The 27,015-nt window shown below is 33.7% G+C and overlaps 1 protein-coding gene across 2 annotated transcripts in view; it reads left to right on the plus strand.

Annotated features, from left to right (window-relative positions):
* The first annotated feature begins 842 nt into the window (after window positions 1-842).
* wun (wunen) overlaps window positions 843-27,015 on the plus strand; it is a 65,166-nt gene continuing 38,993 nt past the window's right edge. The window contains exon 1 of one of the 2 annotated variants that reach the window (XM_070109136.1): window positions 843-1,237. In XM_070109136.1, coding sequence (XP_069965237.1) covers window positions 859-1,237 — 379 coding nt within the window. In that variant the 5' untranslated portion in view covers window positions 843-858. The remainder of the gene's footprint in view (window positions 1,238-27,015) is intronic. The other variant, XM_070109135.1, reaches the window with a different exon arrangement.

Here is a 27,015-nt window from a genome sequence, read left to right on the forward strand (position 1 = left end):
CTTTCCTATAAAATATAAATAATAACTTCATTTTGAAGGTGTATTAACTTTTTTGTGGTACTCTGTTATTGGGGAGAAATTTCATTACAGGTTCTGATTATTTTAGGGATCTGCCTTATCACCTCACGTTGACATTATAATGTATTTATTTTATTATATATATTATTATTCATATAATCTGTAAATTGAGCGAAGTCTTATATAAAGTTTGGTCTCGCTGGAACTCAGTCTACCTCACTTGTATACCTAATAATTAAGACAGCATAATTACATTGAACATATTTAACTCTCTTTGCAGAATATGTATTGGAAAATCGCCTTTGTAATAAAATCGTTATATTCGTTTTAAGTTAAAAATACGGTTCGGTTCGCTAACGCCACATTATCGAGAGGTGATTTCTTAGAGTGTAGAAAGCTTTGATTACTAGAATCTCATCGAAACAAACTAAAAATCTACGTAGGTCCAAATTCGGAGTAAATCTTAGCGCGTAGTAAACCAACAGAATATGCAGTGGAATAAACAACAAGAGCAATCGTTGTCAAAACGAAATTGATAAACATTAAACATAATTATATGTATAAAGTGAAAAACGTGTTCGCTTTCGGATAGCTCATTAGTTTTTAATGTACTCAAGTTTTCCAAAAGACGCGTTCGTTATTGCTCTCGCTCTCTAAATTCGTTTAATGTTTGTATACGATTTGTGTATTGGATAAGAAAACGCAACGCAGACTAGCTCGGAGTGAGCTTTTTCATGGCATATTCTCTCATCGTTAATATAAGCAGAGAGTCAACATCGCGTCGGTAACGTTCAACGTCCATCTTTAGCTATTTTAAAGTACCACAAATCTGCCAACGAAATGAGTAACGAATCAGCTGCTATCGAGGTGACATCGCTGCATCGGCCAGAAAGAAAAAATAGTGCAGACGTGTCGTCGTCATCTTTGTTGTTGGTAAAATCGCGTGACGTGGAAAACCGCTATCGAAATCCGAATCACAATTGTAACGAAATTTGTGGTATAAATTGCAGCTGCAGCAACGGCTATCACAGCAAAACTACTGTTGCCCCATCAACTACAGTGGCAATCGCACATTTAAATAACAACAACGTTGAAGTACGCCTAGGCGCTGGGTGTACGGGGGAATCATCCAACGAGCACGCTTCGAAAACCATCAAAATGGATCACAACAAACGCGTTTTATATCGTGTGGCATTAGATGTGTTCATTCTACTCTGCGGTAAGTCTCCACGAAAGAGTATTTGACCGGCAATTGCTCTGTGATAAATCGGTTTAACCTTACGTAAATGCGGGTGAATCGAAACAATGTGCACAAAAGTAAATTTTATATTAACATGTCAACACACATATCTACAATAGCGTGCGCACACACACATAAATTGTAGGATGTGTTAATTTAGTGTGCGCTCATTGCAAAGTCGCAAAAACAACCTGTTAAAGCAAACAGTACAACAACATATACTTACATGCGTACATACTTATCGATATCAGTAACTCGAACAAATATGTTTATGACTCAATATGCGTCTAATTATAGGTGTGCGGTGATGTGTGGTCATTGCATATGTATGTGCATTGATTTGTTTGTGCATAAATTGGCCGGTTACTTTTAGTTGCATTGCGAAAACCGTGGTAATGGGTGGCACATTGGGAGTACCAAAGGCAGTGTGTACCGAAGTACCTAAATGCTAGACTGCATGAGGTATATGTATGTATGTGGTATATTAAATATAATGTATGGTCCATTCGTACATACTATATATACATATATATGTATATAAAGTTGAAATATTATTCCATCAGACTTTTGCTGACCGAATCAGCTGCCCTTTTTATACAAGTACAAGGTATGTACATACATACATTTTACCATACATATGTATATAGGTACATATGTACTTTGGATGGTCCAATGGGTTTTAAGGAGCTACCTCACTTTATTTAGACACAGCTTATGTATTAGCAATCACAATAATTTTAGTTAATCCGAAAATTTGTTTGTATGAAAATAAATGGAAATACTTGCAGACACTGTATAATCAGCGGTCATCTATATTTTGTTTTTTTTATGAAATCCAATAATTATTTACTTTGATGAAATGAATGTAATTGATTTTTTTACGTAAATATTCCTTTATCTACAGCTTCTAAATATAATAAATTGTAATCAATGTTTGAATATTGATTTAAAAGCAAAAACGTAAAGAACAATATCATACATATGTATGCACATACATATAAGTATAAAAGTCTATGCGAAATGAATAAATCAAAATACAAGTTGTATATACCAGTTATGTGGTGCGACTTGTTTCTTTATAACGCTATATTTTTTATTAAATATTTCATGTTTGAATCGTCTGTAAAAATTTGCAAATAATTTGTTTTTAACCACTTTTTGCGGCCAACAAAACATATTTTTACTACCAATTTTTAGGTTTTTTTTACTTTTATCTTGCACAAACAAATGAATTCTTTCACGTAATTTGTTGTAAACTTACCTTCTTTTGTCCCAAAGACACTATATATATATATTTTGTTTATTTAAAATATTTATTTGTTCCTATATTGACACAATATCGGAAAAAATCCCAATTTTCAATCAAAAGATTTTAAGTAAAATTTCAGAATATATTATACATGTATATTAAAATATTATACATGTATATTAAAATATTATACATGTATATTAAAATATTATACATGTATATTAAAATCTTTACTTTTTGATGTATACAAATTATATACATTACTATGGTATTGGAATATTTACAAAAAGATATGGATTTGTTAGATTAGAAGTGGGCGGTGCCACCTACTGTATAATTTTGAACGCGGTTCCTATAAAGTCATCTAATACCATCCCAGAGATAAAATTGAATGTCTCTGGCGTGCTTGGTGCTTGATTTATTGCGCTTTTAGTAGTTTTAAACAGTACCGTTATATGGGGAATGGGCGGAGTTGTCACCCGATGTTACACTGTCGATAGATGTGCTCAAAACATTTGTTTTCAGTGTTATTATAGCTTTAGCGGTTTAGCAGATATGCACATTAAACCTATTAGGGGCGGGACCACGCCTACTTTAAAAAAAATGTATACCAAATAACAGTCTTGTAAATTATTGTGGAGCTTAGGTTTGGCAATTTATTCGTTTTTGATTATTGGAATTTTGTGGGCGTGGCAGTGGCCCTATAACGCCCATCTGCAATACCAACCGCCTTACGGTACCAAGAAACATGTGTACCAAGTTTCATAAAGATATCTCTTAAGTTACTTAAGTTACAGCTTGCACGGACGGACGGACGGACGGACGGAAAGACAGTCACCCGGATTTCAACTCGTCTCTTCATCCTCATCATTTATTTATATATAACTCTATATCTAACTCGATTAGTTTTAGGTGATACAAACAACCGTTAGGTGAACAAAATTATATATATATTATATTCTGTAGCAACATGTTGTGAGATTATAATAAACAGAAACATAAAATCAAAAACTCAAGCGTTAAAGAAGTCTGTAATTTTCGATTGCTTGGTATTTTTATACACCACAATGAAATCTAAAACGAGTATACCATTTGACTTTGCGAGAGTATAAAATGTTCGGTTACATCCGAACTTAGCCCTTTCTTACTTGTTTTCTCTTAGTTTTTCTATTTCGTTCTCCAAACTGATTGTTGTCAATAATTAAGGAATTAACACTCTAGTCACTTTCATTATTTATAAGCGAAACTTATTCCAATATTTTATCAAAATTACCTCCAATGAATCATTGTTTAATATTTTACTGAAACCGCAAGCACGGAAGCAGTTTTGAATACACAATATGCTTATATTTTTGCACGCTTTATAAGCTATTTGTACAAGTATAGGTGTTAATATTGTGGAATTAAACTTTTTTTCATTAATGCTGTTAACCAAATTAATAACCATTTCCTTGCGGTATAATGATTTAAAGTCTTTTATGATACCCATGTTAAGGGGCTGCAGCTTGGATGTGGTGTTGGGTGACAAAAACTCAATTTTCACGTGGCTAAGAAGAGGGTAACTATTACGCACCGTACAATTGTATATGAATAACAATATCATTCGATTATTAGCTGCCATGGAATCATTTAGTATTTGAACCCATTCCTTAAATAAAGTTGTTGTCATCCACGCTTTCTTATTATGTCGATAATGAACTGCACTTTGCAGTATAAATGTGTTAAAAGTACCTTGGTTTTGCTGAGTTTTGTATTTGCAGTTCATACGTTCTCTGTTCGTTCGTCAAAACTGGTTTTCTGGCATTTTTCATTGTACGGACGGCTACCTTAGCATGTTGACGAGTCACAGTCCTTATATGTATGTAGCTAAAGTAGTCGGCTGACTAACAGTATGCACATACTTACACCAGAGAACGTATAATATGTTCTTTTCCGTTTTCTGATTGCACTACTTTTCCTATTTACAATTAGTTAACGTTCTTTAAATTGACAAACAATACTACATAATATGCTTGAGGTACTCCAGTTAGCAATGTTATCCTTTTTATTTTCAATTGCCCTGCCCTCAATGTTAATATATAAAAATATAATTAAATTTCTTCACTTCTATTATAATAATTTTTTCTGCGTTAACCTTCTACACCTTCTTTTCACAAATACAAAAGTTTCCATACAACAACTTAATTTTGATCGCTCAGTTTGTATGGCAGCTATATACTATAGTGATCCGATATTGTTTCCTTCCTGGGGAGAAAAGACCGTGTGAAAAATTTCAGAACGATATCTCAAAAACTGAAGGGCTAGTTCGCGTATATACAGACGGACGGACATGCCTAAATCGATTAATCTTGTCACGCTGATAATATATTTTTATACTCTCGCAACCTGTTGCTATAGAGTATAATAGTTTTGTTCACCTAACGGTGGTTTGTATCACCTAAAACTAATCGAGTTAGATATAGGGTTATATATATAAGTTAACACAGCAGTTCACACGGTCAGCCAATTCTCACCATCGGTCAATAACTTGAACCGAAACCGACCAATTGCTGACGCTGCATCAGCGATATTAAGTTGACGACTTCACACGCGCGTCCGATCAACTGCTGACGCGGTAACTTTAGGCAACGTGACCCGGCACGGACTTAGGTTTAATTTAGAGTTAAGAAATTAATTATATTTAGTCTGAAAATAACATCAAAATAATAAAGACCGCGGACGCGAGTCCGCTATTTTTAAAAAACAATTCAATAAATAAAAAACTTAACTGGTGCCCGAGCAGGGACCAGCTGAAGTTTGCGTCTAAGTGCGGTGTTAGAATCGTGTTGTGATAATATCTGAATCGCCCGTGGAACGACGGCCGAGAAATAAAGACACCAAGGCACCCGGACCAAACGAGCTGGTTCGTCAACCACGCGTTAGGATCCAGTAGGAAGAAAACGCACCCTCTATACGTGCGCAACGAGGGAACCTTAGTAGTAAAGAAGAACGGGAGGACACCCCATGCGCCAGGAGGCTAGTAATAAGTAAGCACCTAATATTAAGAAATTTTCTAAGCATTTAAATAAAACAAAGTAAGAGAAAAACTGGAAAAGAAAAAATATTTAAAGGAAAAATTTTAAGAATTTAAAAGGTATTCCGTTAAAATTTTCTAAGCATTTAAATAAGACAAACTGAGAAGAAAAAAATATGTAAAGAAAAATTTTTAAGAATTTAAAATGTATGTTTTGCGAATTACTATTAATTAAATTAAAATCTAAAACTTGTATATTTACTAACCCTAATTAATACATATAAATAATAATAGGCTCGTACAGCCAATAAAAAAAAATAATAATAAAAATCGAAGCTGCGATTCACCAGCTTCGGGGGAACCCTCCAGCTTATTAAAATAAAATTCTCTGCGATTCACCACCCAAGGGACCCTCCAGAGAATTATAAATTACAAATCAAAATAAAAAAAAGGCTCGTACAGGAAAAAACTTACAAGAATAAAAAAGAACCGCGACTCACTACCTAACGGGGGACTCTCCGGTTCTAAATAACTAGAGTCCAACTCTGCGACACCTAACCAAAATAAAATAAAATCATTGCAAATATCTAACAAAATATGCCAACCAATCCCAATAGACCTAGTGTGCTGAACGCACCTACTGCAGGCAATGAATCTAGAACAATTGACAAACATTATAAGTGGCGTAGTCACAAATATTTTAAGACAAGAGGGACCCTTAATCCGAATGCAAACTTTTCAAACACAACGGACGTCACCATAGACCACATTAACAAACAACATAAGCGAACTAGACAAAATCCCCGATGTGGTAAGATGCCTTCGCGAACTTTCCGGGAATTCAGGCGAATTCAATTCATGGAAGAAGAGCGTAGACCGAATACTAGAAATATACGAACCTCAAAGAGGATCGCCAAAATACTATGGTATTCTTAACGTTATAAGAAACAAAATGGTGGGCAACGCAGACATTGCTCTTGAATCATATAACACACCTTTGGAGTGGAAGGCTATTTCAAAATGTCTTACTCTCCATTACGCGGATAAAAGGGACATAGGTACCTTAGAGTACCAAATGACATCATTAGTTCAAGGTAGCTATACCATTCAGGAATTCTACCAAAGGGTATATTCCCACCTATCTCTTATTCTTAATAAACTTGGTTGCATGGAAGTCATTGCTGAATCCATGCATTTACTTACACGAACATATCGTGACAAAGCCCTTGACACTTTTATTCGAGGACTTAATGGTGACTTGCCAAGACTCCTTGGCATGAGGTTACCCGTAGACCTCCCTCAAACCCTTCACCTATGCCTTAAGTTGGAAAATCAGAAATTTCGTTCGCATTACGCTATCAATAATAATTCCCATATTAAGAAAGCCCAAGACATTAAGCCACCTCTTCCACCTAGGAAAGTAACCAACGAGTTCTATCCACAATTGGCTTATATTCCTAAACCATATTTACCTAAACAGAACTTCTTGCCGCAGCAACGGCCACAGCATTCTTTTAATCATCGCAATTCTCCAAATTTTCGGCCAACATATAAACCTCCTGCTAGGCCACAGCACCCACGACCTTTCGGACTCCCGCGTCCAGTTTTAGGAATAAAAGTTCTTCGTTACCATATATAGAATTTAGAACGAAGAACGGAAAATTTTTAAAAATACTTATAGATACAGGATCAAGCAAAAATTACATACAACCAGAGCTTGTAGCTAAACCCATTCCGAATGAAGAACCTTTTTTGCAAATTCCATAGCAGGAAAAATCCAAATTACTCATCATACCATACTTAATCTAGCCCACATAGATAATTCGAATTTGAAATTTTTCACTCTACCAGGACTGAAATCTTTTGATGGTATTATCGGAAACGATAGCCTCAAATACCTCAATGCTACTATAAACATTCGCGATGACATAATTAGGTTCGGCAATGGTAAAGAAATAAAAATCAAGCAGAAACTTTCTCCTACGCTAATAAATATTGACATTAGAACAGAACATATGACACGTTCTCAGAAATTTCATATTCATAAACTTACAAATAAATATTCTCAGTTATTTTCCGATCCAAATGAAAGACTGACTTACACTACCACGGTAGTAGGGGAAATCAGAACTTCTTTAAATACACCCCTTTACACTAGATATTACCCATATCCTATTGGCATGAGAGAGTTTGTTACTAAAGAAATCCAAACCTTACTCAAAGATGGGATAATAAGACCATCACGTTCTCCATACAACTCACCTGTGTGGGTTGTCCCAAAAAAACTAGACGCTTCCGGCGAAAAAAAATTTAGACTCGTAATTGATTATAGGAAATTAATTAATGTCACTATTTTCGACAAATACTCCATACCCGAAATAAATGAAATCATTGCGCAATTAGGGAATAATAAATACTTTGCCGTATTGGATCTAAAAAGCAAATTCCACCAAATTCCTTTAAAAGAACCGACATCGAGAAAACAGCATTTTCTGTCAATAATGGCAAATATGAGTTTACACGACTCCCATTTGGGCTGAAAAACGTGCCTTCAAAAGTTCAAAGGGCCTTATATGATATTCTAAGAACCTATATAGATGAAATTTGCTATGTCTACATCGATGACATAATATTATATATAGTTTTCGGTCAAAACGAAGAAAGCCATCTCCAAAATATTGAACAAATATTTCACACTCTCAAAGAAGCAAATATGAAAGTGCAACTTGACAAATGCGAATTCTTCCGAAATGAAGTCGAATTTCTAGGCTTCATCATTTCACCAAATGGTGTAAAAACTAACCCTTCAAAAGTTGAAGCTATACAAAAATTCCCATGTCCGAAAACTTTGAAAGACTTAAGATCTTTCCTTGGCCTTTCCGGCTATTATCGCCACTTCATAAGGGATTATGCTAAGTTAGCAAAACCCCTTACTTCGCTCTTAAAAGGGGAGGATGGACGCATTTTAAAAAATGCATCCAGTAAAAAGCAGATAATACTCAATAACGCAGCACTAGAAGCCTTCAACAAAATAAAATCCTCACTTGTTTCAAAAGAAGTAATACTGGCATATCCTGACTTTAATCAAGACTTCCACTTTACCACCGATGCATCTAATTATGCTCTCGGAGCAGTTTTAGAACAATCAGGCAAACCCATAGCATTCATAACTCGTTCCCTAAGTAAAACCGAAGTAAATTAAGCAGCAAATGAAAAAGAAATGCTGGCGATAATATGGGCACTTAATAGTTTCAGAAGTTATTTGTATGGTTCACCCAAAGTAATAATTTTCACAGATCACCAACCCTTAACCTATGCATTGAGTAATAAAAACTATAACGGAAAAATGAAAAGATGGAAATGCATCCTTGAAGAGTACAATTATGAAATGAAGTACATACCAGGAAAGACAAACGTGGTAGCCGACGCGCTATCGAGACCTCCACAGACTGACGTTAATACTCTAACGACTACTGACCATAGCGACGAAAGTTCCGCACATCGGCTTATCCCAGCCACAGAAGCACCAATAAATGCCTTCAAAAACCGGCTATTCATATTACTTGGTGTCGAAGACAACTATACGTTCGAAATACCATTTCCCAGTTTTCACAGACACACCATTACCAAACGAGACTATTCAACACAGGACATTACAGACATATTCAAACGACACCTTGACCCAGCATTAGTCAATGGACTATACACCACAGAAAGCTTAATGGGGAAAATTCAAGAAATATACCCACTTCACTTTGCAAATATTTTACACAATCTCTACTACAGGATATCGTGTCACACACAGAACAGGAAGAAATAATTATTAGGGAACATCAAAGAGCACATAGAAATAGTCGCGAAAATAAAACACAAATATTACAGAAATTTTACTTTCCAAGTATGCATTCTAAAATTGAAAAAATAGTTAGACAATGTTCCACATGTTGCGAACATAAATATGACAGACATCCTCCAAAACCACAGATACAAAACACTCCCATTCCGAAGTTTCCAGGAGAAAGTGTACATATCGACATTAACTCGACAGAAAAAAGGCTAATACTCACGCCCATTGATAAATTTTCCAAATACAAAAAGTCAAAATTATACAGTCTAAAGCAATAGAACATATTAAAAACCCAATACGAGAATTAATTATCGCTTTCGGTATACCAAAACAAGTTATAGTAGATAACGAAAAATCCCTTAATTCTGCCACAATATCAACCTTACTCAAAGACCAAATGTCTATCATGTTTATACCACACCACCCTACAGTAGCACCAGCAACGGACAAGTTGAAAGATTCCATAGCACACTTTCCGAAATAATGAGATGCTTAAAAGCGAACAACATAGGAATCACATTCGAAAAACTATTATTCAAATCGGTGCAAGAATACAATTCATCAATACACTTAACAACCAAAAATAAACCTTTAGCCACAAAATCCCTAATAAAAACTTGAACTATCTCTTTTCGGAAAAATGGATTCATTAAAATTTATAATTATTTCCACTGCAATTACATCTTTACAAGCAGATGTAAAAATTTTGGATTACAGTAAGGCTCAACTTGTTACAATAGACAACGGAAATGCAAAAATACATTACGGTACCCTAAGACAGATACACCTCATTGGCCTAGACCGTTACGAACATTTCTTAAGACAAACTTATGACGAAATAACGACTCAAATCCCTAAAGATAATTTCCTTTATCCTATCCTACAACACGAAACCACCCAAACATTCGAAATCCTTAACACCCTAAAACCCGTAGAAAACAGCAAAAGAAGAAGATCAATTGACATACTAGGAACGGCATGGAAATATACAGCCGGATCTCCTGATCACAATGATCTTAATATCATAAATGATAATTTGAATAATCTAAACCAAAATAATAATAATCAAATATTTATTAACAATTTATTTGAAAAACGCATAAATAATATAACAAATATTGTCAATAAAATGCTAAATACTATAAAAAAAAGACGAAGACATTATAACAGAAATCATGATAAATCTACAGAATAGAATCAGATTGATAAAAGAGGAATTAATTAATATAAAGTATGCCATTCAATGGGCAAAGAAGAATATAGTAAAGTCAATAATTTTAAGCAATGACGAAATTAAACTTTCCATAAAGAAGCTAAAAGAAGAAAAAATGTCTTTTAAAAATGCCGAAGAAGCATTAAAATTTTCAAAAATAAATGTATTAAGTAAAGAAATGACTATCTTGTACATAATAAAAATTCCATTAACATTATGCGAAACATTTAAAAGAATAATTATAAGACCGGTTAAAAAAGAAAATAATGTTATAATCAAAACCGATTATAAAGAAATTCTAAAAGGAAGAAATAAAATATACGGAATTAAAAATGATTGTGAAAATATTAATGAACTAGCAATTTGTAAAGAAACAAATTTAATAGATTTAAGTAATGATGAATGTATAAGTAGAATAGTAAAAAGTCTAAATTCAACATGTACATTTTCAAACGGGAATCAAGTGCCAACAGTAGAAGAAATCAAAACAGGAATAATACTACTAAATCAATTCAATGGAAAGATAGAAGCAATGGGACAACTAAAGAAGTAAATGGAACCCATGTTGTAATATTCTACAACACAACAATCAAAATTAACAATCAAATATTTGGCAATATTGAAGTAAAATCAATTGAAGCAATTCCCGCAATTTTGCAACCAGCCCCACGGGAAAAAGAACGAATCGAATTACTATCATTGGGAGCTCTAAAAGAGTTACACCTAACTAACATCAAACGAATAAATTTCCTCAAGAAATCTACGTTATCTATTGGCAGTCTGACATCGGTAGCTTTAATTACAACCATTATACTACTAACCTTGGTACGAAGAAGAAATATTAAAATAAACTATATCGAAAAAGAGACAAAAAACCCAAATATTAGTCAAGGAGTTTTCCCGCCGGTAGCAAATAACAATTTTCCAAATCATATAAAATTTACCGATTTACCTTTCTATTGATGATCGAGGATGATCATATTTAAGAGGGGAGGAGTTAACACAGCAGTTCACACGGTCAGCCAATTCTCACCATCGGTCAGTAACTTGAACCGAAACCGCGCGTCCGAGCAACTGCTGACGCGGTAACTTTAGGCAACGTGACCCGGCACGGACTTAGGTTTAATTTAGAGTTAAGAAATTAATTATATTTAGTCTTAAAATAACATCAAAATAATAAAGACCGCGGACGTGAGACGGTTGGTATTGCAGATGGGCGTAATAGGATCACTGCCACGCCCACAAAATGCCATTAATCAAAAACAAATAAATTGCCATAACTAAGCTCCGCAATAAGATACAAGACTGTTATTTGGTACACAGGGGCATCTGCAGTTAAAATTTTTTGTTTAAAGTGGACGTGGTATCGCCCCTAATAGGTTTAATGTGCATATCTCCTAAACCGCTAATGCTATAATAACAAAATTCACTGGAAGCAAATGGTTTTAGAACCTCTACCCACAGTGTGAAAATAGTTGAAATCGGGTGGCAACTCCGCCAACTCCCCATATAACGGTACTGTTAAAAACTACTAAAAGCGCGATAAATCAAGCACTAAACATGCCAGAGACATTAAATTATATTTCTGGGATGGTATGAGATGACTTTATAGGAACCGCGTTCAAAATTAGACAATGGGCGTGGCACCGCCCACTTTTTGGTGAAACCATATATCTTGAGATCTGCTTAAGCGATTTCAACCAAATTCGGTACATAACGTTCTTTTCATATTTCTATATTATAGTGCGAAAATGGGCGAAATTGGACTACAACCACGCCTATTTTCCATATAACACCATTTTCAATTCCATCTGATTCTTTCACTTTCCACTATGCATATCAAGCAACAATGACTGTATCGGGATAAAACTTTGCGTGAATATGCCACCTTGTGGCCAAAAATTGTCTAAATCGAACCAAAACTGTTTAAGCCCCTAAGTACTAAATATGTGGACCCCAGTGCCTATAGTTGACCTTCTAATAATTTGGTTTTTTACTAAATCAAATGAAGGAATGTTACCATAAACTCTCCATTTCCTTGCTGCCGGTAGTCATCAGGAATGCATTTAAAAAGATTCTAACTTTGGACTAAAGCAACCTACGATATCTATGGTTGTTACAAAACCTGCTTTTAAATATTATAAATACCGTATTTGTGCGCTGTGGATAAAATACCAGTGACTGAAGAGGAGCAAAACGCTTCAAAAATGTATATTTACTCAAAAAATATATTTATATTCGTAGCAGATCGTTGTATCGACTCTTCCCGCGGTTCCATAATTTAATTTTAATGTTTCCAAATTGTAGCTTGTCTCGTCCAGTTTTGAGAGCTCAACAAATTTTTGTACATAATAACTGATTAAAATATGGTATGTATGGAAAGTACCATAACTGCTTAAAGCTGCACGCACAAATAAGTGTACGTAAATAAATACGAATGCGAATGCTTCAATTTAGATGTATTTTAAGACTCTCTCAGATATGTTTCACTAAACTTGTGCTGCATGTATTCCAAGAATATTCGTATACTGAGTGTAACACACTGAGTGAATGATTTTTATATATAATAATTAGTCGATAGCCTACGAGCCCCATATTATACGTACTATGTACATACAAAACATCGTGATTAGGTCATCCAGTGTTGCAGTTTAATCCTAAAAACTTCATTTAAGAGAGATAAAAATAGTTTTAAGACAAAAGTAGTTTTCGTAAATAATAAGTTGTATTAAAATCAGACCTTATAGTGAAAACTGCAAACTACGCTATTAGTTGTAAGTGTAAGTCTATTAAATTTGTAGTTATGCGACAACTTCTTTAGAGAAATCGGTGTGTCTAATGCCTAATCCTCAATAATTATCAAATATCGGATTCATGAGATAAAGTAATATTCGATGTCATTAAAGTACTCGTATGTTCAATTTTGTACTCTGCTTGTATTTCAAAATTTCTCTTTCAACAATAAATGAAGAATCTACAGCTGATTATGGCGAAATGCTTGTATGCCAAAATCGATATCGAGCGCAACATAGAACGAAATTTTGCGTCACAAATAACATGGAGGTCGAAACCCCAACATTGAATTAATCATCGATCGTGAATACGTCGCTTTATATAATATTATAATTATACCCTGAAGGAAACTTCGGAGAAGCTATAAAACAAGTACAACAAGTAAGGAAGGGCTAAGTTCGGATGTAACCGAACATTTTATACTCTCGTAAAGTCAAATGGTATACTCGTTTGAGATTTCTTTGTGGATTGGCTGATATTTTCGGTAGAAGGTCAACTATAGGCACTGGGGTCCACATATTTAGTACTTAGGGGCTTAAACAGTTTTGGTTCGATTTAGACAATTTTTGGCCACAAGGTGGCATACTTTAATCGCATTATTCACGCAAAGTTTTATCCCGATACAGTCATTGTTGCTTGATATGCATAGTGGAAAGTGAAAGAATCAGATGGAATTGAAAATGGTGTTATATGGAAAATAGGCGTGGTTGTAGTCCAATTTCGCCCATTTTCGCACTATAACATAGAAATATGAGAAGAATTTTACGTACCGATTATTTGGTTAAAATCGGTTAAGCAGATCTCAAGATATGGGTTTTCACCTAAAAGTGGGCTGTGCCACGCCCACTGTATAATTTTGAACGCGGTTCCTATAAAGTCATCTCATACCATCCCAGAGATAAAATTTAATGTCTCTGGCGTATTTAGTGCTTGATTTATCGCGCTTTTAGTAGTTTTTAACAGTACCGTTATATGGGGAGTGGGCGGAGTTGTCACGCGATTTCAACTATTTTCACACCGTCAATAGAAGTGCTAAAAACATTTGCTTCTAGTGAATTTTGTTATTATAACATTAGCGGTTTAGGAGATATGCACATTAAACCTATTAGAGGCGGTACCACGCCTACTTTTAAAAAAGAATTTTAACTGCAGATGCCACTCCCTAATGTGATCCTGTGCAGCAAATAACAGTCTTATATCTTATTGCGGAGCTTAGTTATGGTAATTTATTTGTTTTTGATTAATGGCGTTTTGTGGGCGTGGCAGTAATCCGATTACGCCCATCTGCAATACCAACCGTCTCACGGTACCCAGAAACATGTCTACCAAGTTTCATAAAGATATCTCAATTTTTACTCAAGTTACAGCTTGCACGGACGGACAGACAGTCACCCGGATTTCTTCATCCTTATCATTTATATATATATAACCCTATATCTAACTCCATTAGTTTTAGGTGATACAAACAACCGTTAGGTGAACAAAACTATTATACTCTGTAGCAACAGGTTGCGAGAGTATAAAAACGCTATTTAGTAGTATTATATAGTTTCAGTGGACAAAACTTAAGTACTATGTTTATATAATAGTTATCTATCTGATTAGAAAATATCAAATATACCCGTATCTGGTATATCAGCATGAAAGATAAGGATTATATTAGCGGATTATTCAACGATCGTTTTAGGTTAGCTCGGTGCAATAGCCGGCAGAAATTTGCTGGGACCTTGATAATTGTGTTGGCGAAATTACACGATTGACTAGCCCGTCCGAATAAATAGTCGTTAATTCAGCACAATAATTTTCGGTGGTATTATAAGACTCTCTAACTTGTAGGTACTCGTTCAACATTGTTTTCCTTAAAAGTGAAGGGAGTGGATATCGTTGACACCTTCAAAATTCAAAAATATCGCCAGAGATATGATAACAGTTGTAAACTATATTATGATGGTAGAGTATTTGTTACAGCTACTCTAATAGAAAATATTACCTTACTATAATTAATTCTGATGTCATTACTTCATTAATTTTATTTTTGTTTCCACTTTATTTCGATTTTATTTATTCAGAGTATACTAGAAATGGCATAAAAAGTATGTGCGCGACTTTATATTTAACCGTTTAACGTCACGTGGCTAAATTTGCCGGACAACTTGATGTATACAAATATAATACATATACATGTACAAGGCGCGGCTTCTAGTGGCACCATCTGTCTGAAATTTTTATCCCTCAATTGTATATTTTTCAATGTTGTCGTATAAAATTTATATAACAGCTGACTTGTATAACAGCTGAGATATCGCGCTACATGTGACATTTCTTTTGTAGTGTTAGTAGTTTTTAGTGTAGTAAGTTTAGTAAGTTTTGTTTTAAACTTGGTAAAACTTTTACCAAAACTCATCAAATGATGAAACAAGTTTATGGCGATGATTGTCTATCCCGTAGCCGTATTCACGAGTGGTTTAAATGTTTTCAAGAGGGACGGAAGGACTTGGAAGACGACGAACGTTCGGGCCGGCCAAAAGATGTTTTGAACGAAAAAACACGGAAATTGTGCGTGAATTCATTAAAAAAGAGCCGAAATCATCGCTCAAATATATGGAATCGGAATTATCAATATCCGCAGCGTCGATTTATCGTATTTTGACAGAAAATTTGGGCCTCAGAAAGGTTTGTGCTCGATTTGTCCCGCACACTTTGAAAAAACGCGAAAAATACCTCAGAATTCAACATTCAATTTGACCAAAAATCGCATTCATATCATCAACCATTCACCCTATTCGCCTGATATGGCACCCTGCGATTTTTATTTCATTCATATATATGTGCATGTATCGGTAGGTATTAAAAGCGTTGCGTACTATTTCTGCCTTTAAGATATAACTTAATCCAGCGATAAAACCACTTCACAAGCACACGCACAAAGTTCTCGTGTACACCGAGTTAGTGTTTTATTAATATCGCGTGTTACTTTAACGTGGCGCACCATTCACATGCAAACTTTCTTGCTTCTATAAAAATTGAGCAAAATTATTGACTAGAAGACTTTTATCAAGGAGCCACAGTTCAAGTAAGCCTCCCTCACCATCTTTTGCCATAATGCGGAAGCCCAAATTTGTTCTAGTTGGAAAAGCCGCATTCTGTTGCTTTAATATATTAATACTTAATTAATACTACTCCTTTAGTTACTGAGATATTAATCTGAAATTTTGTACCCGTCCTTTTCTCACCAAGAAGCTGCTCATTTGTCGTAAACCACCGATATCGGACAACTGTAGCATATACCTGCCATTCAATTTGAACGATCAAAATCAAGTTCTTGTAAATAATCTTTTATATTTGTGAAGGGTATTGTAGCTTCGGTGCAACCAAAGTTAAAATTTGTCCTTGTTTTCACTTCAATAACAATAGCAATAAACATATGTATATGCGTATAAATATATTAAATTGATTTGAAATTTTTTTTTTGAATACAAAATTTTTGTAAGAAAATTATTTATAGCGGATATGTTTAACCCGACTTACATTTGGCCATAACAAAAAATATACATCTTAGTGCCGTTCCGTTTGTATGCGAGAAACCGTATTGCATTTTTTTTAGAAAAGAATTGAAAACCTGAATGTAAACATGGCACGCTAAATCTTCATTAGAGCCGTAATTATAAACTCAATGAAAATTTATGTTCTTTGAGATTGTGCAGTTTTGTTAACTATTTAATGAGTATATTCATTACAAGTATGTGATCCTCACATACATATATTGAAATTTGTTACCCAAATCTTCAAATTAGGACTCTTAATTCGAATATCCGGTTTGCAACCGTTCGTATGAATACTAACCGAATACCATTCGAATAGTTGCTCTGCAGTGAGTATTTGAATAAATGAAATTAGTTTGAAATCCAAGCAGCCTTTAATTTGTGCACAAAATTTAAATATTGAATGTTTTACTTTTCTCAATAAAATTAAGAATATTAATGAATGCTTACTATTCGAATAGTCGACAACGAACGGTTAACCGGATAGTCGAAATGAGCGGTATTCGAATAATGCAAACCGGATATTATTATTCTAATAATACCCTATTCGGTTAATCCGGTTAGTCGATTAGTTGAATACCAACCCCTCTACTTCAAATATAATTAGAGATTTATAAATTTCATCACGAATTTGAAAATTAAATAATTGTGTTGAAGTGAAATATATTCTCAATGGGGATATTAAAGAGCAAAACTAGTCTTTGTAGCACTCCAATTAATTTTTTCTTCAATAAGATTAGCTTTGATAGTAAATCTATAGTTCTGAACCCATTAATTTTTAATGTTGCCAGTACCGCTGTTCAGCTGCATATATTATATGTGAAGGTTTCCGTCACAAAAAAGTCATCCCAATACTTTTCAGGGGCTCCATGTACATATACAATACATATATTTTTTTTCTTGTTTTAATAAATTCCTCGTAGATCTTACTGATGGCCTTCAAGGTTCAATAATTTATAGTTAATACAAGTATATACTTGTAAGCATCACTGAGATGAAAATAAACTAGTTGCAAATTGCCTTCAACTGACCAGCGGTTTATTTCTTTTCTTTTACATGGCGGAATTTCTCCGAGATATACATACATAAGTTGGTAGAATTCAAAGTTTTACAGTCTCATACCGCTCAAGAATGATAGGCAACAATATTGTTGGGCGCTCCGTCATAAATGAGAACGAGGGATATTTTTATTATATTCAATTGAATTAATCGGATCTAGTCATATTTGGAACAGTAGTGTGTTGTATACCCTACAAGAACAGTGACAGTCATCTGACCGGTAATATGATATCCATAGCTGAAAAAATTTTGTCAGCGCGCAGAACAAAGTAAACAAGTGCATTGTGAGTTTGCATCTCTCTATAATACATGGGTATTTGGAATTGATTCACTATATATCTACGCTGCTCACTCTCATGCCTTTTTCTGAGTCATTGCTGACCATAAAACAAAAATTTTTTCAGCTGTGACTGTCATATGACCAGTCAGATGACTGTCACTTGTAGGGCATGTAAGCAATATAAATCGAAGATGTCTCTGTTTAATAATAACAGAGACGGTCAGTTGATAAGTAAACTGTCCGTCAGTACCATCGTAAAGGGGGAGTAGAGAAAGAATCAGCTGATGGATGTAAACAATGCTATAGCTGAGAGGCGTCCATGGAGAAACGTCAAGTCCACCTAGGGGTTGAGTTTCTATTGATAGCCAAGATGGCCGACTTTTAACCGGAAAATGGTTGCATCTTGCTATTTTCTTTTAATTTATGAAAAAGTTGTCCAAAAATATTGATTATATGTAAAACTTTAATATGTTTTCAAAATAAAATAAGTTTATTTTAATATATGTTCTTAAAAAAGTGGCTATTATTGGCAAATTTCAGAATAAATATTCACCACAGAAAAATGTAAGGTGCAATTAAGCAACTATGTCAAATAACGAAATGCAGAAAATGCTTATTCAACGAAACTGCAAATTTGCAACACAAACTTCGTAAAATAGTGAATATTTAATGCTAATTGCTCTTGATAAAACTGCTCACACAATAATTTAAAATATGCAGGTGTGTATTAGGGAATAGAATAATAAATAATAACTAAAATTATTTTTTTTCCAGAGGAAACCTGTAGTAAATAATAAAGATATTTTAACCCGCCCACAATGTGCATGATATTTATATCGTTTTGGAAGGATATAATTTCATTAATAGACGTCCTGATTCTTTAGATTGCGTACTTAAATTCGATTGAGTGATTTAAATTTAGAAACTGATTTATGTATGACAATGATTTGGAAAGTGAAACAAACATTACGTTTTAAATGATACAAAATTGTTTATACATATGTAAATTATCATACTCCTACGATCAAATTGCTTTTATCAGAGTAAATGTTTTAGTGTGCATCTAATTGTTTCCAAAGCTAATATGTGGCCAGTATTATAGTGCTCAACACCAACAAAAGTTAGAATCATGGGCAATTTCTTCATTTGCAACGCCTCTTTTTGCATTCATTGAAACAATTTAAAAATCTTAATATAAATACTTTGTTTAAATAAAAACATGATTTTTTCTGTGACAAATAATATGTTTTATTTCGTTGGATTTTAGTACATTTCCTTATATCTATAATGCATTTTCCACACAACCATGAGGTATGCAAATGGCGCGTTACCGATTTTTTTGGGTGTTCGGTTCCCCAGGAGGCCTATTTTCCCCCATATACCTTAAAACTAAATAACAAAATTATTAATAATAAAAAAACAAAAACATTCAAAAAGTTCATTTTACAATAATTATATAAATACATTTTATATGCATGCATTGCCAACAGTGGAGATCTAACAAAAACCCTGAGAAAATTCAAAATGATGCATGGTGGGGTGGGGTAGGACCTATCAATAAAAAGTGCGAAATGTGCCTAATAACAAGAATATAGGTATGTGCATTCCTATCTTAATAATTAATTGAGCACTTCAAAATGTGAAAATTTCTATCACGTTGTAGTCAGGACAACAAATGAAGATTTTTTTTCAGATAGACACCCGGACAAAGGACTTCAGACAAATTTTACATGTGTGCAACACATAAAAATTTCACATGCTTGAAAGCAGGTGTGCTTGTCTGTTTATTAAAAATTATAATAGAAAAATGCGTTCTTATTCTATTAAAAAGGGATATAAGAACGTCTGGCTGAGAATTCTCACAGCAATAAAACGGCTCTATGTGTTGCATTTTTTCAAATAAAAATTTGGAAAACCCTCGCAAATGACAGCAAGAATTAAAATTGCTGCAAAATATTTCCTCTAATTTTTCGAGGAAGTTTATAAAGTCTGAAGGGGGTTTCACCAGACTGCAGTCGTTTCATTTAAATTAATTTCCGCAATTTCAATATTTCGAAGTGCTTCTAAGAGCGGCAAACCTTTCAAAGTTCATTAATCAAAGCGTCATTGCAAACGCTTTGAAGGGCGCTAGTACTTAAAGATTCCCATTCTTCCCTAGGCAAAGGTTAGCAGTTGCCCTTAGTCACATAATTAACGGTCCTAAGGCCCCAGGACTTTCGGAAAAGACATGAGAACATGTACGGAGTAGTTCTTATGTTATTTCCGCCCCCCTACGAATCTGTCCGAAATAATGCTCAAGTTTGTCTTGACAAAGATTTCTTGTCCTAATATATTCGAATCCTTTGGTGGACAAGATCTTCCAAAAATGTCGTAAACGCTTAATATTTAGAAGCCATCCCTTAATAAAAGAAAATGTATTCGTGATATCACGACCTATGCTATCAGTAATTTTTAAAGATGTAAAAAAATTCTCGGCTTCTAGGAGAAAGGTAATTTTTTCCGTACTACCGAAAAAAGGTTCATTATATTTTCGTAGGGCTCCAAGCCTACTACTATTAAATATATTAAAAATTTTATCAAAAAAAAAGAACAAATTCGGCGGTATTAAGGAAAGTTGATGACTTAGATATATTCAAATTCCCGGCTATATAATGCGAACATTGCACTAGCAACCGTGTTGCTGAAAACCTGTGTAGCTAAATGCACACTCATTTTCTCAAAAGTTGTAGGCCTTAGATGAGCTGAAGTTATCTTAGGCGCACACCTAATACTTTGTTGAGCGTCTTGCTCATTGAAGTGAATTATATCACTCCATTTTGCAAGACGACCATTAAAACTTACTAAATTCTTGGTATTTTGCAAACAATTTCGAGCACTTTTTATAAGATGAGGATAATCGTAAAAAAAATACGATTTCCTCTCCATTAACTATGAAAAATGGCACTCCTACAACCCGGGCAAAATGCACAAAATTTGACCCTTGGTCACATACAAAATGGCAGGGGTGAAGACCTATCCCCTGAAGTTGGGACACAAATTCAAAAACATATTGTTTCAAAACATCTCCTTTGCAAGATTTATGCACAAAAAAATATGCTAACGGTTGAGACCAAGGCTCCCCACCTATGCCTTGAACCATTAGTGTTAAAACACTTGAAGCAATTCTAGAGGTACGATTTTCATCCGCCTAAAAAGTAAAAATAAATAACAAATATGTTATTACATAAAGAATTATTTAAATAAATAGAAAAATTAATATGGTAATTGTTTACATAAAAATTTAAGATATTAAAAGTAAAAAATTATTTGTAAAAGAAAAAAAAAATAAAATAAATCACCGCTCAAATACCAAGCGATTCCAACTGTTCGAAAAAAATTAAATACCGCAAACACATTATTATCGTATCCAGCATTTTTCCACCTATATTTATAAATAAAAAAAATATACATACGGGTACTGATTGTACAAGTAAAACCACAGAGGAGGCAATTAAGAGACGATGCCACTGTATGTCGGTACATTTCTGGAGAAAAGTTACGAAAACACATATACACAATTACAATATATTAATTAATATTTGGCCATTACTGCAATTTTATATTATATTTATCGCTCATAGTGTGTATTTTAAATTTATTTTTTTCAAATTTAAATTTTTATTATTAAGCGCACACCTAGTGTGCAATTTTGAAATTTGATCAAAACCAAAAATTTCATATAATATATATAAATATATGTATGTTATATTTGGCATCCTGGCACCTGGGCATTTCCCGCACTCCCGGAAATTTATTAAGACGTAACGAGCCTTTGCAGCTTCTGATGCACTTGCGTGGCATATTGCTTCTGTAAAAAAGTTCCCATTAGTATTTTCTTTTAATTTGAATTATAGAAAATAATATTATACTAACCTGTTGATCCGAAATAACTTGTTTGTTTCTATGAAAAAAAAAACATAAAATAATTATATTAAAAACATTTAAAAAAAGACAATTTGCCCTTCAAAAAAACTTGTCCGTCCGTTTGACTAAAAGTTGTTAATAAATTCAAGCTAATTTTAAATTACTTTTTCTTTAAAAGAAATATATCTACCGTATTTTATACCCTTATACCATGTTTTATACTATAAAGATATTGCAATTTCAACAAATAATTTATTTTAGGAGTCTATATATTTAAAAACTAAACTTAGAACTATATAACAATATGATAATTTATTTATGTAAAGAGTTGTAGGTAAAATATTGTACATATTATAATCGCTACATGCTGAAATACAGAGACAGCTACCTGATTTGCCTACCGTATTTTATACTATTAAGATATTGCAACTTCAAAAAATAATTTATTTTAGAAGTCTATATATTTAAAAACTAAACTAAGAACTATATAATAATATGGTAAATTTGTATGTCAAAAGTTGTAATAAACTATTGTACATATATCCACCGTTAATTGCTGATATATAAAACGTAAATAAAATAAGTGATTAAATATATATACTTAAATTAGAGAAAACATCGGCACAGTAACTATTTCTTAATATAAGTACAATGATAAATATTGCTTTATTGTTTAAATGAATTATTATCACTTGTATGACAATGATAAGTTTTGCTTTTTTGATTATATAAATTCTTATTACTTATAATATCAAATTCTGTTACAATAGTTATTTCTTCCCGTCCACTCATAGTTAAATTGAATTTTCAGTTTGTCCATTAATAAGTTATTTAAAATGCTTAAAAATATGCCGCATATTTACCTATATCAACATGGTATAATATCATATATTGTTATCATTAAACATCAATTAATAACCAAAATTTTAACCCCGCTTTAACCCCTCGTCACCCTAACTCACCATGGCCACCATGTTGGTTTTGCTGTGAACGTACGCCTCAGAGGTGGCGAAACTACTGTGAATGGGACTTTCGCTACTCCCTCATACCATGGTCAGTACTGACATATCAAATGTGAATGTATTGGTGAACCCATCAGCAGTTTCTTGTAGGGTAGTTCACTATGTGCACTTTCACACAGGGATTCAAAAGAGTCTGAGTTTTTTCAAATTTTCTTTTGGTGTCACTCTGGGCAATCACACGGTCAAAAAGAGTCCAGCAACTCGAGTCTAGTTTTTCTGCATTCCTTTTCACAAAATTTTCGTAAATATTTGTGCGTTTCGACTGCGCAACACTGCGTGCTGCGTATTTCATTTGTATGTTGAGATGATGGTCACACCTGCTTGCAATGAATTACCATGAATATGGTAGAACAATATGCATAATACAAGTACCGCTAAATGGTTTCAAAGAAATACTAAAGACGGGAATTCCCTACTCCACAAGAATGTATTGAATATCCGCTACTAATATTTTCAAGGCCAAATTTATAATAGGAATTTCCTAATCTTTAAGTATTCAAAACTCATAATTTCTTTACTCCGTAATAAAAATTCATAATTTCTCTACTCCATAATCTAAATCTTAATTTTCTCCTTATTTACAATTTTTGAAAATATTTCTATTATTCTATGCATACATTTTTGCATATTACATACAAAAAATAGATAACAGAATTCAAATTTGCGATCGAATTCATTTGAAACCGAGCGCTCTTGCAACCATTCAAAGGATTTGAAAGTGAAAAGGAATGCTGAAAAGGGTAGCAGCGACAGAGAACGTATATCATAGAGAAGGTTCACAGTGCGGCCATTAGCAAAATATTTCATGCTTCGCAGGGGAACTGAATAAGATGAGCGTGTTTCACCACATTTGGAAGGGGTACTGAAAACGATGAGCGTGTTTCACCAAATGTCCACAATTAACATCAGAGGACTGAAAAATAGCAGAATTGAGCATTTTCAATGTTAATTGAGAAAAATAATGCTAATTTCAATGTTAAGAAATTTACGCTTACAGATTCGTATATTTACAATGCGCAAACGACTTTGGATATTATTTGAAGATATTCTTCCTATACAGGGTGGCTAACGAATCGTGCTACAAAATTAAACCGTAATAAGTTTCTTGTTAGTCAATGCATTACATTCAATTCTGTTATTGTATAGAAAATTTTATTTTATTTAAACAATTAATTATTCTTCCATACTCAACCACGCATATGCGACACCAAATTCGGGATTGCCTCAATTATATATTTAATGGACTGCTTCAGTTCAGTCAGATTTCTGGGTTTGATTTTGTACACCTCTTGCTTGACATAACCCCATAAGAAAAGACCAAGCGGTCGCAAATATTCGTATACATTATATATGTATAATTATGTTTGCATGTAAACAAATATGAAAGTACCCATTATAATTGTTAATTTGTCTATATGCAACGTATGTATGTAAATATGTACACTCATTGTTTCATGCGAAATCTCCGTTGCCACGGACAACCAATGGCCGAAGCTCACGTTTTTGTTTTCTTGTCAAAGAGTCACTGTGTCGAAGGATTGACGCGACGACAAAGCGTCACAACATTGTGTTGTTGGTAGAAAATCCGAGCTGTGCCGAAAAAATATTAACGAACGGCCGCCGATTGTCACCGCTTCCCTTGCCGCTCTAACAGCTTTGCCCACAAATCATCGTAAATATATATGTTTATATATGAGCATGCATACATATTGACGCAGATTTTTGTGAGACACGGAAAAATATTTTAAAATTGTAAATTTAAATTGTAAAATATTTTAAATCGACAAAAGCTTTGTTGCCAGTTTTGTCAATTTTTTCTGTGTTTTGTGGGCTTGCGTGGTTGCAACTTTTTCCTTCCAGAGGGAATATCAGAAATTTGTTCAATTTATGATTTTTAGCTTTTGCCATCGTCGCGAAAAGAAGCTTGTAGGCAAACGCATGCTTGGGGAGATGAGAGGGTGTCTGTTTTTATAAATGAAGCGAGGGTGCTTGTTGAAAGTACGCCTGCGTTCATGAATGAAAATGTTGTTGTTGTGTGATTTACTATAAATTTGGGCTTCGCCTATTTGGCTGACATATTGACTTGTGACCATTGTTGTTTTTGTAGAACAATTTTTGTAGTTTTTGCGGGTGACATATTTACATGTGTACGGATATTCATATGTATGTATGTTTGTTTGTGTATGCATTATTTGTTGTATATTATATTGATAAGTGATAAAATTATGATTTGAATTTCTGAATCCGTACATTAAAATGTGCATGTGCAGATATACATACATATGACTATATAAGATTAATTTGATAAAAGATGTATGTATATGTTGTAATAAATTTAATCACTATTAGTAACAATTACAATACAAAATATTTATTAAGAATGTATATTATGTAATAACTAAATAAAATCATCAAATTCCCAAATTGACTATATACATATAATATTTTTAAAATTACATAATTTAATTAGAATGTTACCAGTTTTGCATGTTTTCATAAAAATTCGCAAAATGATATTCATATCAATAAATATGATTGCATATAAGCGTATAAAAATATAAACCAAAAGAGTAACATGCGGCTGTAAAATCAACGCAAGTCCTGAGCATAATTTTTATTCAATGCTCAGCTCTGTTCACTCGCCACTGTTAAAATTTCTCCTTCCGAGCCGACTGTGGTGAAACACGCTCATCGCATTTTGTTAGGTTTTGACAATTCACACGCTGGTCCGTAGTTGGACCTTCTCTATATTTTACGTTCTCTGGCAGCGAGCTGTTACGAACAAGAACACAAAGCGTGCCACCCGAACACGAGTGGCACGGTCCCTTCGTCTTTCCTCGTCGTCCCCTCGCCCACAATAAACTGGTTTGAGACTCAAAAGAGTCCCTGTGTAAAAGTGCACTATGAGGTTTTGTTTGTTTCGAACTCCTTTGCGGTTCGCAACGAGAATTCTACCAAATAAACAAAAAGGCGAGGGTTGATGATGATTATAAATGGATGAATTGGACGACATGACCTGTGGATGCTCGCACACAAGGTTATATTATACCAATCATTTTGTACCTTGCTGAAAAATGTTTTGGTTTGCTGCGAGTGAGTTTCCACAGAACATCGTAGAATGACTGGTTCTATTTTGAATCGAACCTATTTTTATGTCAGTTTACTGGATATACATAGGCCTGTACAAGTGCAAATTATTAAAATACAAATGTATACATACATATATGCATATATGTATACAAGATATGTTGCCAATTAAATACATACAAGTATATTTACATACATACACTATGTACATATGACATAAATAAATAATTGTGGCTTTGCTCATAAAATATTCACTACTCGGAATAATCACCCAACTACAGAGCACATTTATGTAGTCAATATGTGCCATTAGTATTATTAGGGGAGAAAATAATATACATGCATATGTACATATGTATGTATAATTTACTTGATTTCAATGCTTTAATGTGTATATTTCCTGTAATTTTGTAGTGAGGCGACACGGTTAAAATGCGTTACCATACATACATACCTACATATTGTACATATGTTCATATAATATGAATTGTAAATATAAAGGACGCACAGCGTAAATCTCTGTAAATATTCACTAAGCCTCACTGTGCGACGTTGCGCCAGCCTTGCGTAAGATATGTATGTTATGAGCCCTCGTGTCACGCAACACACTAAAACGATTGCAATGCGTTCTACTTACTTACAAACATACTTACATATGCCTGCACAATATACAAACTGTTTATTTACTAGCGCGTTTATCTTTTGCGACTTCAATGGTAAATTATGCTGCTGGGGTCGGGCTCTTCGAA

This window comes from Bactrocera oleae, chromosome 4, assembly GCF_042242935.1.
Source record: "Bactrocera oleae isolate idBacOlea1 chromosome 4, idBacOlea1, whole genome shotgun sequence".
NCBI lineage: Eukaryota > Metazoa > Arthropoda > Insecta > Diptera > Tephritidae > Bactrocera > Bactrocera oleae.